This window comes from Palaemon carinicauda, chromosome 5 (assembly GCF_036898095.1).
Source record: "Palaemon carinicauda isolate YSFRI2023 chromosome 5, ASM3689809v2, whole genome shotgun sequence".
NCBI lineage: Eukaryota > Metazoa > Arthropoda > Malacostraca > Decapoda > Palaemonidae > Palaemon > Palaemon carinicauda.
Genome location: NC_090729.1, coordinates 157,944,296 through 157,965,576, shown reverse-complemented (window position 1 = coordinate 157,965,576; position 21,281 = coordinate 157,944,296). Strand labels below are relative to the sequence as shown.

The following is a 21,281-nucleotide window of genomic DNA, read 5'->3' as shown; positions in this document are numbered from 1 at the left end:
ATCGCCAACCTGCGCGTTAGCGCTCACCAGCTCACCACCGATCGCCTGTTGATCCATATCGCCAGCGGTCTTCCTCGCCCACACGGCAGTGCGTTTCCTCGCCATCGCGCTAACGCTTGCGCTCGTCGCCTCGGACTCGCGCTCATTCGCCTGCCCGCCCTCGCGACCGCTCGCCTTCCCGCCCGCGCAACCGCTCGCCCGCGCGACCGCTCGCCCGCGCGACCGCTCGCCCGCGCGACCGCTCGCCCGCGCGACCGCTCGCCCGCGCGACCGCTCGCCCGCGCGACCGCTCGCCCCGCGCGACTGCTCGCCCGCGCGCCCGCTCGCCCGCGCGCCTGCTCGGCTGCGCGCCCGCGCTACCGTTCGCCTGCGTGCTCGCGCGTCTGTTCGCCTGTGCGACCGTTCGCCTGCGCGACCGCTCGCCTGCGCGACCGTTCGCCTGCGCGACCGCTCGCCTGCGCGACCGCTCGCCTGTGCGCCCGCGCGATCATTCGCCTGCACGCCCACACGCCCACACGCCCACGTGCCAACACGCCCACGCTCATGCGCGTCCGCGCCCATGCTCTCCAATGTTCGCCCGCGTGCGAACCAACGGTTTCCCAATGCGTGGACGGACGGTGTTCCGTCGCGCGAACCGACGGTGTTCCGTCGCTCGAACCTACAGTGTTTCTTCGCACAAATGTCGGCTTATTTCTTGCAGTATCCATTGCTCGTCTATGGGTTATCGCTCGCCGACCACCAGCTCTCGCCCTTCCTACCACGCTCGCGCTCCTTCGCTCACCTTCGTTTGCGTTCCTGCGTTGCCGCGCATGGGCGCTTCCACGTTCGCCCACGCGCTAATCTTTGAATTACCATCGCGCGAGCTCCAGGGTGATTGCGACCACGATTACTAATGGGGTTTTTGCAGCATGGCCAGCCTGGCGAGTTCTTCTGGAGCGTATTTCCAGAACACGGCCTCACCCCGTAAACGCAGAGCATGGCACTTGCAAGAATAGGAGAAACTTCAGGGAGATCTGAGCAACACTCCCCTTTCCAGAACCTGGGTTAGCCCTTCCCCGTCATTCCCTGGAAGGATTTTTGGCGGGGGGGCTTTCCGTTCAAGATTTCTCCATCGGACAAGGGGTGACTGCTTACCCCTTCCTCTGGGGGCTTACCAGGTCCTTTCCCTCCTCGGTTACGGCCCGAGGTTTGGTTCAAGGAAGCTACAGGAAGATCATGGGTACTTTCCTCCTCTCGAGCTCAGGCACCTTGGCCTTTTGTCGTTAAGTATCTAACTTGCGGACAAGCTCGATGTTGTACCATCTGGACGCGCTGACTGAGGGCCTCCTTTGGGGGGTCTCATCTGTGGAGGTCGACGACCTCAGACACCCTTCCATCCTTGAGAAGAGTTTGTTTGTGCCCAAGGATAGAGACTTAGACAGCGGCTGTGCGGAGGAAATCGACTTACGTTTTCACTCCTTCCAGACTCTGCAGGGCCCCAGGGCCCTTTTCTTTCAACCACGTCGGCCTAAGTTATCGGCTACGACAACTGGGACAAGGTGTCCAATTGCAGTTTCCTCCTGTCAGGAACAGATGGCACGGGAGGCTCCCCCGGGGGGGCATAGTCCTAAAAGGAGCGGCAGAGTTCACGAACTCTAGGATTGCAGGTTTTTCGCTGGGAGGATGCTTAAGGTTACTCATCCGAATGACAGCTTCCCGATGCCCATTCCCGCACAATCTCTGTGATCAGCCAAGGATATCGCGCCTGCCGTCTCTGTCAGCGAATTCAGTGTCTCTGAACCTCTATGCCATAGCGTCAGCAAGAGTTGCCCGGTTGGGCAGAATGATCCTTACCTTAGGCGAAGGTCTTCCATAGGATCATCGACGGCTTCACCCCCGGCCTCTTCAGTCAATCCTTTCTTGTAAGGAAGGATCTGAGAGGGGAGTTCCGTAGTCGACCTCTCAGTCCTGATCAAGTTTGTCGAACAAACTTCGGCCAGCGTAGAACAGCAGAATCGATCAGACTGGTAACGAGGTGACAGGACTCCTTAAACCCTGGATCGGAAGGACGGGTACTTTCAGTTTCCATTCCATCCATCTTCCTGGGAGCTCGTCAAATTCAGCCTAGACTGCAAGTATTCCTGCTTATGATGCAGTGTGGCTATCCCGCCGTGGCATAGCAGGTTTTTTTCCCCAGAGAACTCTCCCTGCCTTCCTCATGGCTGCTCAGGTGCAGGCTTCCGCCTCCTCTGCTGTTTGGAGGGCTGGTCAACTCCGGTAGGCTCGGGTTTGACCTTCTTCAGCGCCGGGACAAGCTTCCGGATGCTTACCATGAGTGTGAGTTCATGGTATTTTGCTTGGAGCCTTTTCTTCCTCTGCCTCAACATCTGGAGTATCTGGCCATGATATTGAGTCAACGGCCTTACCACGTTGGAAACCCCGCTTCTCGTCCGTCCAGCGAGGTTAAGCAACGTCGGTTCTGGTCGGTACTTGGATGGGTGACCAACTGGGGATGCCAGATTCTGTTACCACATCCTCCGAGCCTTCCTTTCAGTTGACTGTGGCAAGACTGAGGAGAGTCGCAGTACCTGTTCTCAGTCAAGCAGAGCTTTCAGCCCTACCTTGGAACATTTCCTAGTTCTCCTTTCCTCATTGACCCGTCTATAGTCCGAACGATCGCCTCAGGATAAGTTCCATGTGGGGCGGTCCAAGTTCCGGTGGCTTCAGGCAATGTTTAACCGGACTTCCTGTCCCCTATGGGACCAGCGGAGCTATTAGACCTGCAATGGGTGTTGACCTATGGAGCCTCTTGATGATAGTGGATATTCTCGTCCTTTCCCCACATTCTTGATGCTGTTCTCGGACTCGTCAAAGGAAAGGGGGGGGGGGGCCATGTTCCGGTCCAGGCCTATGGTCAAGACCTGAAGGATACCTCTCCATCATTCAGGCAGCTTAGGGGCCTTAGTCTGGCCCCTCTACAGATCCTACAGCTCCTGCCGAGTCGCCCCGTGCGCGTCGACTTCATGATTCTGGCGTATTCTAACCAGCAGGGGACGCATTTTCACACCTTCACATCTTGCAGTAGAGATACCGGGATGATTGAGATTCTCTCAATACCACCATCGGCTCTCTCCGACTATCCGAGCAGAGCCTCGTAGAGAGAGTGTACCTGGGGGTCTTTGACCTTGGGTAACCTGCAAGCCCTGGTCTGGGGGACCTGATCGCGACAGCTTGGAACCTCAAGCTTCCACTGTTCTTCCCCCCAGTCTCAGACCCCGAGACTCTGGCAAGATGCATTCCGGTGATGGTGGGACAACTTCGACGCCTGCGTCTTCCCTCCTTTTTGTCTGTGGACAATGGGTCTCAACAAGACCAGGTTGTCTGTCAACCTTTCAATGGGAGAGCTCCACTGGGACTATGCGCAGAACGGTTTCTGGACCCTCTGCTTTCCCTGACGGAACTCCCGGGAGGGCTTCTCCCACGGCGCAGACTACTCAAACAACCACACTGCGACATCTCTCCCGAACCGGGGCGTCGCTTCGGCTTCATGCCTGGAGACACTACGCCTCCTCCTCAAGAAGAGACAACCCGCTACAGTCGCGGTACGGAGGTCGCGTCATCTGCGATAGTCATCCACAGGGGTCTTCCAGGCAAAGTGAAGAGTCTAAGGTGGTTGGTGCCGTGGGAGATATACCTCTTCCCTTGAGGCCTCTTCTCCAGCAATAACGTTCTTATTGCCTTTCGGCGGGAGGAAACTCCTTTCCGCTCTCGGCAATGAAGCCTGTCGCTCAGCCTTTCCCTGACCTTCAGGCTTAAAGGAATAACTTTTTCCTGCCCGCTGGATCTATCCTCGCTCATGCAAAGCTACGATCGTCCCTGCCCTAGTAGGAGGAAGACCTCCAACTTGGAGCATGGCTCGGACTTTTAGTCCTTTAAGAGATCTTCTCAAGACCCTTTACGACAGGCCTCGGATTGTATTCCGCCTTGGGTCTCCTGCTCACTCTGGCCACGGCCACTGTGTAAGCAATTTTCTTGGTCTCTTACGACTCCGCCCTTTCTAAGGAAGAGGGGAAGGCAACATTCAGGTTCGCTCCTGAGTTGTTGGCTAGACTCAGAATCTGGGGGTTCCGGCCCTTCGGTCCAATTCATTCAAGTTTTCGAGTTTCCATTCTGTATCTGATGTCCCAAGACCTCTTTTTTGCCAGTAAAGGAATCGAGAGGTTAGCGCTGGGAACAGCTGCAGTTTGTCCTCAGTTGCAGCCGATTTGGGAGCACAAGGAGGACACAGGGGAGAGTCACCAGTATACCTCTTCAGCCCGGACTCAAGGACATTCATCTCGACCTGTCTCCAGACCCTCTCCCGTCACGTCGCCCTACAGCACGATGTTGGATACATCGCAACGTCCCTCGCCTTCGAGTAATACTACTCTGTGACGCAGGTGCTACAAGCTGGAGTCTGGAAGCGTCTAATGACCTTCGCAGCCCGCTTCCTGCAGGGCGTGACCCACAGGAGTCTCGATACGTTTTCTATCGCTCTGTGGTGGCTACACAACAGCTGGTCTAACCTCAGGCTCCTTTTTGGACAGGTAGCAGAAGGTTGAGGGCATTGTTATCAGGTTTTAGTCTGCATGAACGAAAGAAGTATGTCTGGCTCTTATTTCTTTCTTCATCATCCCCTCTATGGGGAAGCAGCATCCTGGTCTCTGCATAGCTGACCTCAAACCTCTGCAGGTAAACCATGCTTCCTTGTGTTCCGAGTATTGAGTCATTACTGTCGCGTCCCCCATACCCTGACGAGGTGGTATTTGGAACGTCCTAACCCAGAGTTCCTTCTGGAACTCCAGGTCAACTGCCTAGGACGGGTCTCGCTTCTTCCTTCACACACAAGCTTACGTAGGCCACATGGTTCCTTGCGGAGCAAGGAACTTGTGAGGTGCAGGGACTCCTTTTCTCGAGTGCGACTCACTCGGATTCTGAGTCCCCGGGTAAAGCCAAAGCCAGTATGGCTGGGGACTTTCCACCCTACCTAAGGGGTAAGTCACCCTCTGTAAATAGCGTGGTTTGTATTTTGGTTACGGAACAAATGACAAATTAGAAGATAATTTGTATTTTTCCTAACCATACAAACCTTAGTTATTTACACATATTTGCCCACCAGCCCTGTCCCCCAAGACAAGTCCTACCTCTAAGTAAAAGTGAGCATTCATCTGTGTGTGAGGGGGGGGGGGAGGGGTAGCTAGCTACCACTCCCCTACCCCCCTACCCCCCCCCCCCCCCCGCTATCTAGCGCGGGGGTAATACACCCTCGTTAAATTCTAATGGCTCGCCATTTCAGCTGCACTAAAAGGTAAACCCTCTGTAAATAGCTAAGGTTTGTATGGTTAGGAAAAATACAAATTATCTTCGAATTTGTCATTTTGTCCTTCTTTAGTTTTAAGGAGCTTATATTTCATTTTATGTGGAATTGAAATTTTATATTGAAAATACTTTCAGGTTAGCCCTTACAGATGATGTTTATGCTCCCTCAAATTTTATTTTAGCATTTTTATATATTTAGTTATTTTGTCTTAATACTGATGTAAATACACCATTTTATAGTTTATTTTCTGGGAAGTGTTACAACTCATGACAGTAAAATATTTTTATATGCATTTCCTCAAATTTCTTTAATTTTTCTCTATCATACGACCAAATCATCTCATCCTGTTTTTTATCTCATTTGATTTAAACCTCAAATTTAATGATAATTTAATGGATTTTAGCCAAGTTTATGTTACTTAAGCTATTTTTTGCTTTTCATTGAAGGTACGTTACGTAGATTATTATAAGAACGCATACGATATAAAGTTGAAGGACCCAAAGCAGCCATTACTGCTTCATCGTGTTACAAAAAAAGAGCTAAAGGACAAGGTATGTTAGTCATTCCTTATTGTTCAAAGTATTACATTGAATTAGAGTTGTGTAATTATCTTTTAAATCTAGAATTAAAGTTGCTTTGAAAATCTTTCCATTTAGTTTTCATTTATATTTTTTATAATTACTTTATGATAAGACTGTTGGCTATACGTTCATTACTGAAATATATTTACTTGAACCCAAATTCATAGAAGGATTTATTGTGGTAAACTGTAGTGGGAGACCATTAATTTTCTAGAATCAGATGGATCAGCACCATATTTAATCCTGGCTTGATTATGGAAGCTGATGAAAATTATCTAATTAATATTTTTCTTTTACATCAAGATTCTTTGGGGTTTTAAAATGCCAGTTTATGTAAATTGCCTTTATATCAGGTTATTCCCTTGAATGATCATGTAAAAAATTATCACCCCCCCCATACTGTATGCCTTAGCATTTGCAAGTAATACTTTAGGCATGCCATTTGAGTTCATGAACAAATAAAGGTTAAGGAAGGTTTTTTTGCTTGCATTGTCTTGATCACTGCAAAGACATTCAAATATAAATTTGTTTTATTCGTAACATTTAATTGTTCTTTGTAAAAAAAGAATTTCATAAAACTAAGCAATTCTTACACTTTCTTACAAGTTACTGTGCGCATAGATACACTGCCCTTGGAGCAGGAAGGACAATACTACTATGATATTTTCTTGTCATATTGGAATTTATGTTCCAACCTTTCACATGAAAGTTCTTAAAGACTACACAGCACCTCCTCAAAAATGGGTTTTTGTTTCATCAATACCCCTTCTTGATTTTTATCTGATTATAGTATTGTTATCACTTCAGATTAATTTCTTATAGTGGAAAAATCCTTACCCGGAAAATCGGGTTCTTACATATGCTATAGTGCAAAATGCATTTAATTGCCATTAACCCCCACCAGCATATATGTTGCTTCTCTCTTGATGCCAGTTAAGGACTGTATCGACACCCATGACCTGAAAATTTTTCCTTTTTTCTTTCCTTCAAATAGCCCTACAGCCACATTCTTTTCGGTGTGTGTATGAGACCTGTATAAGCAACAAATCCTTATCAAAGAATGAGGGTTAAAAGTGGAGGGTGGTTACTGCTAGAGTAAGAGTTGCTATTAGAGATATTTTAGTATTTTCTGAATATGCTATCAGTAAGATTTACATTGATAAATTTTGTGTAATTATTAGAATAGCATCAACGTATCCCTGTGTGTCATAAGAGGCGACTAAAAGGGACGGGACAAGGGGGCTGGGAACCCCCTCTCCTGTATTATAATCCTGTGAGACATCAAAGAGGTGGAGCTGGGGGGGAGAGTGACTGCACCCCGCACTCTAGTTTTGGGGGTGTTTGAATGTGCGTGGATGTAGTATGAGAGAGTAAAAGATGTGAGATTGGAAGTATGTTTAGGAATAGAAGGATGGATATATTGGCTATGTGTGAGACAATAATGAAAGGGAAATGTGAAGTGATGTTTGGTGAAATGTCTGGTAGAGTGTCTGGTATTGAAAGGGGAAGAGCAAGAGAAGGTGTCTTTATTGCTGAGTGAAATAGATGACAGGTAAAGTAGTGGAATGGAAGGAGATACCAATATAGGTTAATGTAGGTAAGGGTTAGGTTGGGTAGGGAAAGTAGAGCTTTTGTCAGTGCATATGGGCCAGGTTGTGAGAAAAGTGAAGAAGAGCGGAATGAGTTCTGGAATGAATTAACTAGGTGTGCAGAAGGAATTATGTAGTTGTCATGGGTGATTTAAATGCTAGAGTGGGCGCTGGAGAGATAGAAGGTGTCATTGGGAAGTATGGCATACCAGGTGAAAATGAGAGTGGCAAGAGACTGGTACATATGTGAGTTGAGCAAGAGATGGTGATAAGTTCTAGCTTTTTCAAAAAGAAAGATAAAAACAAGTATACATTGGTAAGAGTGGCAAATGAAAGAGTGGTAGAAAGGGTGTTAATGGATAATGTGTTGATAACTAAAAGAATGTTTTGAAGATTGAAAGACGTGCCCGTGTTTAGGGGTATGGCTAACGGTATGTCTGATCAATTTTTTGGTGGAAGGAAAATTAGTTGTAGCAAAAGAGTGGGGGAATAGAGTAGGTGGCTGGAAAGGGGAGCTAGTGAGGGTTGAAGAGCTAATAAAACTTGGGGTAAAAAGTAAATATCAAGAAAATTTGAAAAGGGCATATGACTAAGTGAAAGCTAGAGAACCTGGTAAAGAGGAGGAGTGGAAGTTAGTAAAAGAAAATTTTGTTGCGATTGCAAGTGTGGTGTGTGGCAAGAAGTTTGTTAGAGGCAGCATGAGGAAGGGCAGTGAATGGTGGAATGAAGGAGTGAAGGTAAAAGTGGAAGAGAAAAAGAGGGCTTTTGAAGAATGGCTGCAGAGTAATAGTGTAGAGAAGTATGAAAGATATAGAGAGAAAAATGTGGAAGTAAAGTGCAAGGTAAGTGAGGCAAAGAGGGCAGCTGACCTGAGTTGGGGTCAGGGATTGGGTCATTCATATGAAGCGAATAAGTAGCAGTTTTGGAAAGAAATGAAGAGAGTAAGGAAGGCTGGTTCAAGAATTGAAGAGAGTGAAAGATAGAAATGGAAGGTTGTTAAAAGGAGAGGAGGCAAGAAAAAGGTGGGCGGAGTATTTTGAAAGTTTACTGAATGTTGAGGATAATAGGGAGGCAGATATAATTGTTGTTGCAGGTGTTGAGGTGCTGGTGATGGGAGATGAGAATGAGAGAGAGATTACTAGAGAGGAAGTGAGGAGAGTACTAGATGAAACAAGAGTAGGAAAAGCATCTGGTATGGATGATGTGAGAGCTGACATGTTGAGGGAGGGGGGGTGTGACTCTACTTGAATGGTTGGTGAGATTGTTTAATATGTGTTTTGTGTTGTCAATGGTACCAGTAGATTGGGTTTGTGCATGTATTGTACCATTATATAAGGGTAAGGGAGATGTGCGTGAGTGTTGTAATTCAAGGGGTATTAGTTTGTTGAGTGTAGTTGGAAAAGTGTATAGTAGAGTACTGATTAATTGGAATAAGGATAAAACAGAGAAGGCAATCTTAGAAGTACAGGGTGGTTTTAGAATAGGTAGGGGTTGTATGAATCAGATCTTTACAGTTAGGCAGATACGCGAGAAATATTTAGCAAAAGGTAAGGAGGTGTATGTTGCGTTTATGGATCTGGAGAAAGCATATGGTAGAGTTGATAGGGAAGCAATGTGGAATGTGATGAGGTTATATGGAGTTGGTGTTGGAAGGTTGTTGCAAGCAGTGAAAAGTTTCTACAAAGGTAGTAAAGCATGTGTTAGGATAGGAAATGAAGTGAGTGATTGGTTTCCGGTGAGAGTGGGGCTGAGACAGGGATGTGTGGTGTCGCCCTGGTTGTTTAACTTGTATGTTGATGGAGTGGTGAGAGAGGTGAATGCTTGAGTGCTTGGACGAGAATGACCATGAATGGGAGGTAAATCAGTTGTTGTTTGCGGATGATACTGTACTGGTTGCAGACGCGGAAGAGAAGGTTGGCCGATTAATGACAGAATTTGGAAGGGTGTGTGAGAGAAGGAAGTTGAGAGTTAATGTGGGTAAGAGTAAGGTTATGAGATGTACGAGAAGGGAAGATGATGCGAAGAAAAATGTCATGTTGAATGTAGAGTTACTTGAGGAGGTGGATCAGTTTAAGTACTTGGGGTCTGTTGTTGCAGCAAATGGTGGAGTGGGAGCAGATGTACGTCAGAGAGTGAATGAAGGCCGCAAAGTGTTGGGGGAAGTTAAGGGAGTATTAAAAAATAGAGGGTTGGGCATGAATGTAAAGAGCGTTCTGTATGAGAAAGTGATTGTACCAACTGTTATGTATAGAGTAGAGTTGTGGGGAATGAAAGTGACGGAGAGACAGAAATTGAATGTGTTTGAGATGAAGTGTCTAAGGAGTATGGCTGGTGTATTTCGAGTAGATAGGGTTAGGAACGAAGTGGTGAGGGTGAGAACGGGTGTAAGAAATGAGTTAGCAGCTTGAGTGGATATGATTGTGTTGAGGTGGTTTGGCCATGTTGATAGATTGGAAAATGGCTTTCTGCTAAAGAAGGTGATGAATGCAAGAGTTGATGGGAGAAGTACAAGAGGAATGCCAAGGTTTAGGTGGATGGATGGAGTGAAGGAAGCTCTGGGTTATAGGAGGATAGATGTGAGAGAGGCAAGAGAGCGTGCTAGAAATAGGAATGAATGGCGAGAGATTGTGACGCAGTTCCGGTAGGCCTTGCTGCTTCCTCCGGTGCCTTGGATGACCGCGGAGGTAGCAGCAGTAGGGGATCCAGCGTTATGAAGCTTCATCTGTGGTGGATAACAGGGGAGGGTGGTCTGTGGCTCCCTAGCACTACCAGCCAAACTCGGTTGAGTCCTTTGTCAGGCTGGGAGGAACGTAAAGAGGAGAGGTCCCCTTTTTTGTTTCATTTGTTTGATGTTGGCTACCCCCAAAGTTGGGGGAAGTGCTGTGGTATATGTATGTGTGTATTAGTTTTGTAGTGCAGTGGGATCATATGATGGTCTACACCAATATGACAGCATTCTGGGACACTAATTGTGTTAATGTTGATACAAATGGTATATTAAGCAAGGAAGCTAATAGCATTTAGTAATAAAAAGCTCATGCAACATTATTGTCAACAGACTTGAATTAATTGTTCCAACAATAATGTTGATAGGTTTGAATGGAACAACCTAGATGACCTTTACAGCAGTGACCATATCCATATTTTAATAATCTTGTTGGGACACACACCAAGTCATCCCAATCAGCATTATGATAGAATTAAAGCTGACAGGGATAAGTTTGTTTTATACTGGTCAAGTGTTTTCCTTTAATTATTCACAAGATCATGATGAAGCAAATGATTTCTTTGTAAACTTCACACAAGTTACTAACAAAACTAAGCCTGACCAATGAAACACGTTCCTCTTGTTGGACAGATTCACCAACCTTATTGATAGTTGAAAAGGATGCAAATGGAAGAAATTTAGAAAGCTTAGGTAGAGGGTTTAAAAAGTTTGATATTGATCCCTTAATGTTGAGAAATACAATTAACAAACTCACTGATGCAGCCATAGAGAAAGAAGTGGTGGAGCCAAAACTTCATGATTTGTAGCAGTCATAACAGAGGATGTTGGGATCGTACACAAAATCCTAAAATTGTTAATTAAATTATATCTTTGGTCTCCATATGTAAATAATCAAAACCACAAACTTTAAATCAGTAAACGGGATGACTTTTGTTTTAATTTCTACTTTCACAATTGCCAAAATATTCCTGATTTCACCAAACCCAAGTATAAAAAGTTTTAAACCATCTTAAACATTAGTGATTTCTTTTGTATGTTTTTTTTAATCCGATGTTGTACATTACATGGGTATTGGCATACTTGCAGTAAACTTGAAGACATATTTACTTACATTGTTCTTGTTATATTTTAACCCTTTCGCTGCGGATATTCAAATAGGATGTTGCACAGCTCTGTGCACATTTTCACTAAAATTTCAAAATGCTCAAAATTTAATGAAACTAACTTTTTTTGTGTTCGATAACCTTTCTAGGATTTAACAATATTTTCACCTAAGTTTATCTCTTTATGTCTTAAATTTTTCGATAAATAAGTAAAAATTAAGAAAAATCACAAAAATTCCTTTCCAAAGATGATTTTATCAATTCCACTAATAATTCTTCACCCAATTTATCATTGACTCATGCATTTATTCTCCACATTAGTAATGCTTTTTGTACACTTTATGGGTATTATATGTCTCATAAACATGGAATGATACAAAGAGGGGGCTTTTCAACAATTTGATCACAAAAATAAGTTGTTTGCTTTCTTTTACATTCACATTTACCTTTCATCAAGCAATTCTTTGGCAAGATAGAGCATGTAATACATTGGAGTTTGGGGTTTTTGTCAACATATTGAGCTGGAAAATGCCTTTCAGTTAGTCTAGATTCCATTGCATTGGAAAATGTACCCTTTATTTGAGTTTTGCTCCGCTTATACCCTTCTAACGTAGTGTTAATCATTTTTCCCCTATTTTTTTTTTATCCAACTTGGCAGTGGGATTCTGAATGTTGTAACATATGTTTGAGTCTACTAATGTGGCTTCAATGATAAAATGCCATATTGGTTGGTACCATTTCTGACTCTTTCTTTTGTAAGCATATGTTCATAGCTGATCAAAGTTATCAACTTCCCTCGTATACTTATTGTATTGCACATAAACACATTGCTTGTCTATTTGTCACTTTTTTTTTTTTATAAAGTTTCCCTTTATATGTAACTACTGTTTCTTTTAAAGATAATTGGCGAGAAGTAGAGGGCATATCACACGTATAAAAGAAAAGAAATAAAAATAATTCTTCAACCCAGAGTTAAAGGGAAAAATTATAAAGACAAAGTCAGCTGACTGACAAAAGCAGAGCAATATCGAATGGTTTGGTAATAGTATAATAATACCATAATTTACAATTATATATGAAATTTATGATACTGTGAAACAAGCATTTATAAACAAATTATATCTTTATTAATAACTTGCATCACTAAATTATGCTGTTAAAAAATAAAGGGACTGATAGGCAACTAACAGACTGAATGTCAGCTGAGGAATGTAAACAAAGCTTCGGATTAAAACACGAAACTTTATTTTTGGGCTCAAGCCATGGCGTCCTGATGGAAGGATCCTTTTTGGTAGCTTCCTTGGGTAATCACTACTAGGATTTTCCCAGAGAATTAAACCACAGGTTATCACAGAATTCTAACTTCTGGAGCGAGTATCCTAAGGGTTTCCCCTTAAGACATCGTGTATCAACAGGGGACACGCATGTATTAACGTGCCACATAGCTATCTACACCCCATATAGAGTTAACGCTTCAATATGGCGGACAGAGAGCGGCTGGGAGCTGAGCCGCAGCCAATCTAGATGTGGCGATATCGGTACTCGCGATGTAAACAGACGGACGCCATTGCTTTTGATGACGTCACGTCCGTCCTCATTCCTTTTGCTAGTAGCTCGCTTGATTGGACGTATTTTTCCCTTTGTGCGACTTTATCTGCTTGCATCCTCGCCATGTCTCAACCTTCAACTTCACCTTCTTCTGGAAAGTTGAGTACAAAGGTTTAAGTATTGTTTAAATAAGCTTTGACCGTAAAGTAAATCTTACTTTTCGAGATATTTGCATAATTGTGGCAGAGCTTTGCCAGACCGGTCAGCGCCATTTTATGACGCTGCTGTTGCTTGCATGCCTTATTTAGTTAGCCGCAACAGCCTTACCGGTATATAAATTACTAATCAGCGCTATTAGTTATTTAGTCTTCATAGCTAGGAACTTTTATCGTGTTTTTGACGCATTAGTTAGGGTCTTCGCTGACCCCATACCAGTAGGCTTTGATTAGCTCCTAGGCCAGTGAGCCTATACCAGTGTTAATGCATGATATTTCAGTGTTCCTAGTGTTAGTTATGAAGATTTTGGCATTATTTTACAATACCATTGACAGTGATGCAAGTGTTTTTCGCCTTCAGGGACCATATAGGGGGTAGGTTATCTTGAGTGCCTTGCTAACCTAACCTTATGATAGGACCCCTATATGCTCTCTTCATCCCTAGCCCTAGGGCTTCCCTCTGGTAATCTTGTACCCTATTACATGTGATAGAACAAGACTCCTCAGAGTACTGTATCGCCTCCCCACCTAAGGGAATGACCCCTCCCTTAGTGTTGCGGGCCTTAAAGGTAGGATCACCTCCTTTAAGCTGAATCGGTCCTTGACCTTTTCCTTGCGATACGTCTTCTCCCTTCCTTGATTAGGGTCTAACAACCCTAATCCAGGTTAGGTTGGGAGGGCTGGTTTATGTACCTTGCTGAAATATACGTGTGCACCGTTTTTCAGTTGGTCCACCTACTATAGGCTAGGGTGAGCATCTCCCTTCCCAGGTGGCCGCTCTGGTGCATAACCCATCCTTTCTTATAAGAAGACCCTTTCCCCCCCCCAACCTATCTCTTGCCTAGCCTAACCTACCAGTAGGTTAGGCTTCATATGTCCCCTGTCCTACACTCCACCCTAGGCTGGAGTGCTGGACCCCGTGGTGCTCCCAGTGTTGTCCGCTCTGATACATAGACCCTCCATAGTGCTATGGAGTCAGTTATCGTTTGGTCGACATGAAAAGTCTCCACCCCTTCTTTGGGTACACCCTGTCCTCTCTTGGACTGCCTTAGCCCCCGGCCTTTGCGGCCCCTGCTTAGGATGATAGATTCACCTCTATCATGGTGGTACCTTTTCCAGAGGTGTCTTGACTAGGCTAATACAGCCTTGCCATCCCACCTCCATCTTTGGTGCTTGTCCCTTGCCGCCTCTACCCCGGCATTACCGCCGCTACGGGTGACTTCCTTATCCTTGCCGCCTTCCCCCGAGTGCCGGGGGATCGCCGCCGACCGCTGGCTTACCGCCGTGGCCTCTCCATTCCCTCATAGCCTCGGCACACTGCCGACCCCTCCCGGAGTGCCGGCACTAGCAGCCGGCCCCCGGCCCCGGCTATGCTCCCTTATCCTTACCCCTGTCACCCTCCGACTGCCTCCGGCTGCCGGAACCGCCGCTCCTTGCCGGCGGCCGCCGCTACCGGCTGCCGCCACCCTGGCTTCTTTTGACCATAGAATGATCATTCTTGAATGCCAGAAACTCTGCTCGAGCGGCTTCCGGCGTGCCGGGGGTATGCCGGACCCGTCCGGAGGCGGCAAGATGCCTTGCACCCCTTCTCTCAGCTATCTTTACTAGCGATAGCTCCTAAAAACCGCACCTAGACGGCTTGTTAACGCAGACAAACTGGTACGGAATCGTACACTTTGTTCAGTTTTCACTCGGTCTTCTTGCGTGTTTCATCTTTCCAGCACGCTACGTGTAATTGGCACGTCTGGTTGCCGGAACCTTACTAGGATCTCATGATCCCCAGACTTTCTTGATAAGATTTCAAGCCTAGTCTATAATATGGTTATTCTAGATGGAATTCCCATTATCAAGACACCTTCCATGGAGGCCTACGGCCACCTGGGACTGTCCGATGCTACGGCAACCAGCCGGGCGGGTTACACGAGGCATGCGTCTGTCTCCTTTCACCCACCCTTCTGTGCATCACAATTAATTTATGTTAATATTAACTTGTTAATAATTAACTTTATATACGAGCCATATTATGACTCTACAATACTCATCGTCTCTTTCTTTTAAAGGAGGAGTACGTCACGTGTGACCACGACTTCTGCGCGGTCCGTCGGCCACACTTCTATGGACACACGGCGTGTAGGACACACGCCCCTTGTGCTCACAAGAGAGGGGATCTCAAGTACTGGGGCCCCACCACCTGTTCGGTCTGCCAAGAATGCTTACAGAAAGCATTCTATGATCCTCCCTCAGCGGAGATTCGGGACACTGCTCGGGACAACCTACGCAAGTGGGTACGTGGCTTTCAAAAGAACGCCACTGGACCATACCTAGCCACAGAAGAAATGAGGTCTTTGCTGTTCCCAAAGGCTTCACCAGACTCAGTGGTCCCAGTCGAACAGATCCCCGTAGTCTAGATTACAGTGGAACCTGATGTTGTCATGGCTCAGTCCATGAATGATTGTCACCTGGATTCAGAACATGATGAACACATGTCAGAGATCTCGGAGGACACCGAGAAAACCCTTATGGCCCAGGGTGAAGGGGAGGATGATGAAGAAGAGGACCGGGTTGTATATACCGAGTCCGATAAGGAGGATGCCCCTCCCTCCATCCCCCCTTCTACTCCTACACCGACGGAAGTGTCTCTCCCGTCTACGTCCTCCACCACGACTCCTCTACCTACGGCACAGGATATGATTCGGCTCATTGAATCCGTGATGGAGCAGAAGCTCCAAGAAACTCACAAGATCATTCGGTCGATGGGAGGTTCCAAGGAATCTCGCAAAATCTCCATCAAGGACCTCCCCGCATGCTCGAGCGACAATCCGTGGCGATTCGCCGAGCATATGGTCATCGCTGACGACAAGATCTTCGTCAGCGATAAGATCGGTTCCATACCCCTGGAAGAAGTGGAGTTCTTCCCCCGCTTTGAGGCGTATCCGGACTGTTACGTCCGTCTACGTTCAGAACCATCCTCAAAGGAAGAGACAGAACCGAAGGAGAAAATAGTGTTCGATCTCTCGAAGGCCCAGGCTATGCTTGCCAATAGGGCTTAAGAGCAGAGGCTTTACCTGCTCTGGACTTCCGGCTCTGAGCAAGAAGTACCCCACCTACGTTGCGCCCGATGAAGTGGTGTTACCCTTCACGGAAAAGGCCTTCGCTGCCTGCCTTAAGGCTGTAGAAGAAGGGAAATCCTGCCCTGCATTGGAGGAATGCAGACCTTTCTCCGCAGTCACCCCGCCCGACACCAAACACTGGAAGGATGTGCAACACACCTTCGTGGTGGGCAAACTAGATCCTGACGTTGCTGGACGTCAGTTTAATGAGGACCTCCCCTAGCTAAACGATCACCTCCTTCGTAGGGAACAGGAAACGAAGGAGAGGCTGGCAGCATCTCTCACTCTCCAGGTCCAGATGGACGTAATGGCTGGTGACACCAGAGTCCCTGACCATTACATGGTCCTTGCCAAATCTCATATGGCAACCTTAGTCAAGGATCTGTACCACTTCATGCAAGCTCGTAGAGCCTGCAGAGAATTCGTGTTCTCCAGTGCCACTGTCAGACACGAACCCCGGAAACTGATTTCCTCCAACATCTGGGGCAAGTACCTCTTCCCGTCTGATCTAGTGAAAGAGATCACAGACAAGGCCGCATCTGAGAACAGGAACCTTCTCAACAAATGGGGCATGTCTAGGAAGAGAAAGCCCTCTCAGGATGACGGTCCTCAGCCTAAGAGGAAGCAGTCGAAGCATAGACCCCAGCAACGTCAGCACAGACGTCAGTTTCCGGCACCCGCTACTCCCCAAGTGGCCGCTCAGCCGCCACAGACCTTTCAGTTGGTCCCACAGCCGGTTTTGTCCTCATCACCGGCCTTCAACCCCGCCTTCGAGCAGCACTCCACTACCTTTCGTCCCAAGGGTAGAAGCTCAGGCAGGGGTTCCGGCAGAGATTCCTCTCGCCGGCCCTCCAGAGGCAGAGGAGGACAGGGAGCTAGCGGCCGAGGCAGCAAGTCCTCGGGACCCCAGAAGCAATGAAGTGCTTCCGGTGGGAGGAAGACTCCGCCACTTCCAGGATCGCTGGACCTTCGACTCCTGGGCACACAGCATCATCAAGAAAGGTCTGGGCTGGAGCTGGGCGCAACCACCCCCAACCTTCCAGCAATTCTTCCAATGTTCAACCCCCCTCCTGGAAGAATATGTGCTAGACCTCTTGAACAAGAAGGTGATAAGAAGGGTGAAGTCCACAAGGTTCCAAGGGAGACTGTTTTGTGTCCCCAAGAAAGACTCAGACAGACTCAGAGTCATTCTGGACTTATCCCCCCTCAACGTATTCATATCGAACAACAAGTTCAAGATGCTGACTCTTCAACAGATCAGAACCCTCCTGCCTCGAGGGTCTTTCACGGTCTCGATAGACCTGGCGGACGCATACTGGCACATACCAATGAACCATCACGCTTCCTCCTACCTAGGATTCCGACTCCAACGGAAAAGCTATGCCTTCCGGGCCATGCCCTTCGGACTCAACGTGGCCCCTCGGATATTCACAAAGCTAGCGGACGCAGTAGTACAACAGCTCCGCATCCGAAACGTCCAGGTGATGGCCTACCTCGACGACTGGCTAGTGTGGGCGCCCTCGCCCGAGGATTGTATAGAATCCTGCAGAAAAGTTACCCAGTTTCTCGAACACCTGGGATTCCAGATAAACGCGAAAAGTCTCGCCTATCTCCAGCTCAGAAGTTCCAATGGTTAGGCATCCACTGGAATCTTCAGTCACACCGCCTTTCCATTCCAGCAAAGAAAAGGAAGGAAATAGCAGGGTCTGTCAAGCGACTGTTAAAATCCAAACGGATCTCGAGACGCCAGCAGGAACAAGTTCTAGGCTCTCTACAGTTCGCCTCGATCACAAACCCAGTGCTTCGTGCACAGCTAAAGGATGCAGCGGGAGTCTGGAGACGTTCCGCATCCATTGCTCGAAGAGACCTCAAGAGACGGCTCCCAAGCAGACTTCGACTTCTTCTAAAGCCGTGGTCAGAAGCGAGGGCCCTAAAAAGGTCCCTTCCTCTCCAACACCCACCTCCATCTCTCAACATCCATACGGATGCTTCGTTGGAGGGTTGGGGAGGTCACTCCCACCAAAAACAGGCTCAAGGCACTTGGTCTCCCCTATTCAAGATGTTTCACATCAACATCTTGGAGGCCATGGCGGTTCTTCTGACGCTGAAGAAACTCTCCCCGCCCCCGTCGATACACATTCGCCTGACCCTGGACAGCTCTGTGGTAGTGCGTTGTCTCAATCGCCAGGGCTCAAGATCGCCCAAGATAAATCAGGTGCTCCTGACAATCTTCCGTCTGGCAGAAAGGAAGAAATGGCACCTGTCTGCAGTTCACCTACAAGGATTCCGCAATGTGACAGCGGACGCTCTATCTCGGACAAACCCGATAGAGTCGGAATGGTCTCTAGACGCAAGATCATTCTCCTTCATCTCTCACCGAGTCCCAGAACTCCAGATCGACCTCTTCGCAACGAGCGACAACCATCAACTTCCTCGATATGTAGCCCCGTACGAGGACCCCAAAGCGGAAGCGGTGGACGCCATGACCTTGGATTGGAACAGATGGGCCAAGATTTACCTGTTCCCTCCCACCAATCTTCTGCTGAAAGTCCTCTCCAAATTGAGAACCTTCAAAGGGACAGCAGCTCTAGTGGCTCCCAAGTGGCCCCGCAGCAACTGGTACCCCTTGATCCTGGAGATGCAGCCAACGCTGATCCCCCTCCCGGACCCAGTTCTCTCCCAGCAAATACAGAAGTCGACTGTCTTCGCTTCATCATCGAAAATCAAGGACCTTCATCTCATGATTTTCTCACCCTAGCCGCTAAGAAAAGGTTTGGGATTTCGAAGGAGAGTCTAGACTTCCTCGAGGAATAAAAGACCGAATCCACGAGAAGGCAATACGAATCGTCTTGGAGGAAATGGGTCTCCTTCGTCAAGGCAAAGAACCCCTCGAAAATCACCATAGATTTTTGCATGTCCTTCTTCATTCACCTTCATGGACAAGGCTTGGCAGCCAACACGATTTCTACTTGCAAATCGGCCTTGACTAGACCTTTGTCATACGCCTTCCAAATAGATCTGTCTAGCGACATCTTCAACAAACTACCGAAGGCCTGTGCCCGTTTACGACCGGCACCCCCTCCGAAACCAATCACTTGGTCTCTAGACAAAGTTCTCCACTTCGCCTCCAACTTGGACAATGATTCATGCCCTCTTAAGGACCTGACTCAGAAAGTTATATTTCTCTTCGCTCTAGCTTCGGGAGCCCGAGTCAGCGAAATAGTGGCACTATCTAGAGAAGAGGGACATATCGTTTTCAACGATTCAGGAGACCTCTCCCTCTTCCCTGATCCGACGTTTCTCGCAAAGAACGAATTACCTACCAAACGATGGGGCCCGTGGAGGATATGCCCCTTGAAGGAAGATGCCTCTCTATGTCCAGTAGAGAGCCTTAAGGTCTATCTTCATAGAACTTCAAACTTTGGTGGAGGCCAACTCTTCAAAGGAGAAACATCGGGCAGCGACCTGTCACTGAAACAATTGAGAGCTAAAATCACCTACTTCATTCGCAGAGCGGATCCAGACAGTACACCCGCTGGTCATGATCCTAGGAAAGTCGCTTCGTCTCTGAATTTCTTTCAGAGTATGGATTTCGAAAGCCTCAAGAACTATACAGGCTGGAAATCCTTGCGTGTTTTCTTTAAACATTATGCGAAACAAGTGCACGAAGTGAAACATTTTGTGGTAGCCGCAGGTAGTGTTATGAAACCTGCTCTGAACTCTGCTTAGAACAGTGAGTTATTAGGGACTCTAACTCGTCGGGTGCCTATGTTGACCCTCAAGTGATACGTAGTGAAGCAGAAACCACCTTGTGCTTTCTTTAACTGTTCTTACCTCAGGTGAAATGTCATAGTAGATTACCACATGAGTGCTACATGCCACGTGCATGACGTGTGTTACATAAAGACTAACGTTCCGTAGAACGAGTGCCTACTAATACTTGATTCTTCCCTTTCAGACTCAAGAGCACGCCTTTATGACTATGTACATTTTTATCAATGTAAATGTTTTTTACTATTTATTGCATGACATGTATTGATTTACCTGCAATTATCTAATAAAATGTCTATTTTATTACTTGTGCGTCTCCCTTGCTCCTTTCTTACTATGAAATATACTAATTGTCATAGTTTTATTACCCTTTATTCTTGGTTAAGGAATCCGGGCATTTATTTATATAGAGCAAGTAAGTTTCCTTAGCGAATACTTACTCAATTGAAGATGAGTCAACTCCATGCACGAAGTGCACAACCACCACTTCTTCAAGTTTGTTTCGACGCGAATACCAAATCGCTCTGACTTATCTTCTGGATCTCATTGTTCCTTCAGCCTATATGAATAGCCTTCCCATGACAACTTTGATCTCAGCATAGCCCGTGGGGACTTCCATGCCAGGGGGGCAGGAAGGCAACTGCCTCACGGTAGCTCTAGTATAGACCACTATGCTTTCGGCTCAATGTTTTAGCACTCACTTATAAAGGGGAAAAAGTCTACCACGATACACTAATTCTCTGGTACTCTTCCATCAGGACGCCATGGCTTGAGCCCAAAAAACGGATTTTGAGCGAAGCGAAAAATCTATTTTTGGGTGAGATAGCCATGGCGTCCTGATGGACCCGCCCTGTCTGTTATCAGGTCCCGCCCTGCGCCGCTGTATCATGGTGATGAGCGAGCTCCAGACTTTCGGATGAGGACGGACGTGACGTCATCAAAAGCAATGGCGTCCGTCTGTTTACATCGCGAGTACCGATATCGCCACATCTAGATTGGCTGCGGCTCAGCTCCCAGCCGCTCTCTGTCCGCCATATTGAAGCGTTAACTCTATATGGGGTGTAGATAGCTATGTGGCACGTTAATACATGCGTGTCCCCTGTTGATACACGATGTCTTAAGGGGAAACCCTTAGGATACTCGCTCCAGAAGTTAGAATTCTGTGATAACCTGTGGTTTAATTCTCTGGGAAAATCCTAGTAGTGATTACCCAAGGAAGCTACCAAAAAGGATCCTTCCATCAGGACGCCATGGCTATCTCACCCAAAAATAGATTTTTCGCTTCGCTCAAAATCCGT

General features: G+C 46.9%; 1 protein-coding gene across 1 annotated transcript in view; it reads left to right on the top strand.

Moving 5' to 3' along the window:
• The window catches only part of AGO3 (Argonaute 3), a 431,904-nt gene that overhangs the window by 240,573 nt on the left and 170,050 nt on the right, over positions 1–21,281 (top strand). The window contains exon 11 of the mRNA XM_068374249.1: positions 5,785–5,889. Within this exon, the coding sequence (XP_068230350.1) occupies positions 5,785–5,889 (105 nt within the window). The remainder of the gene's footprint in view (positions 1–5,784; positions 5,890–21,281) is intronic.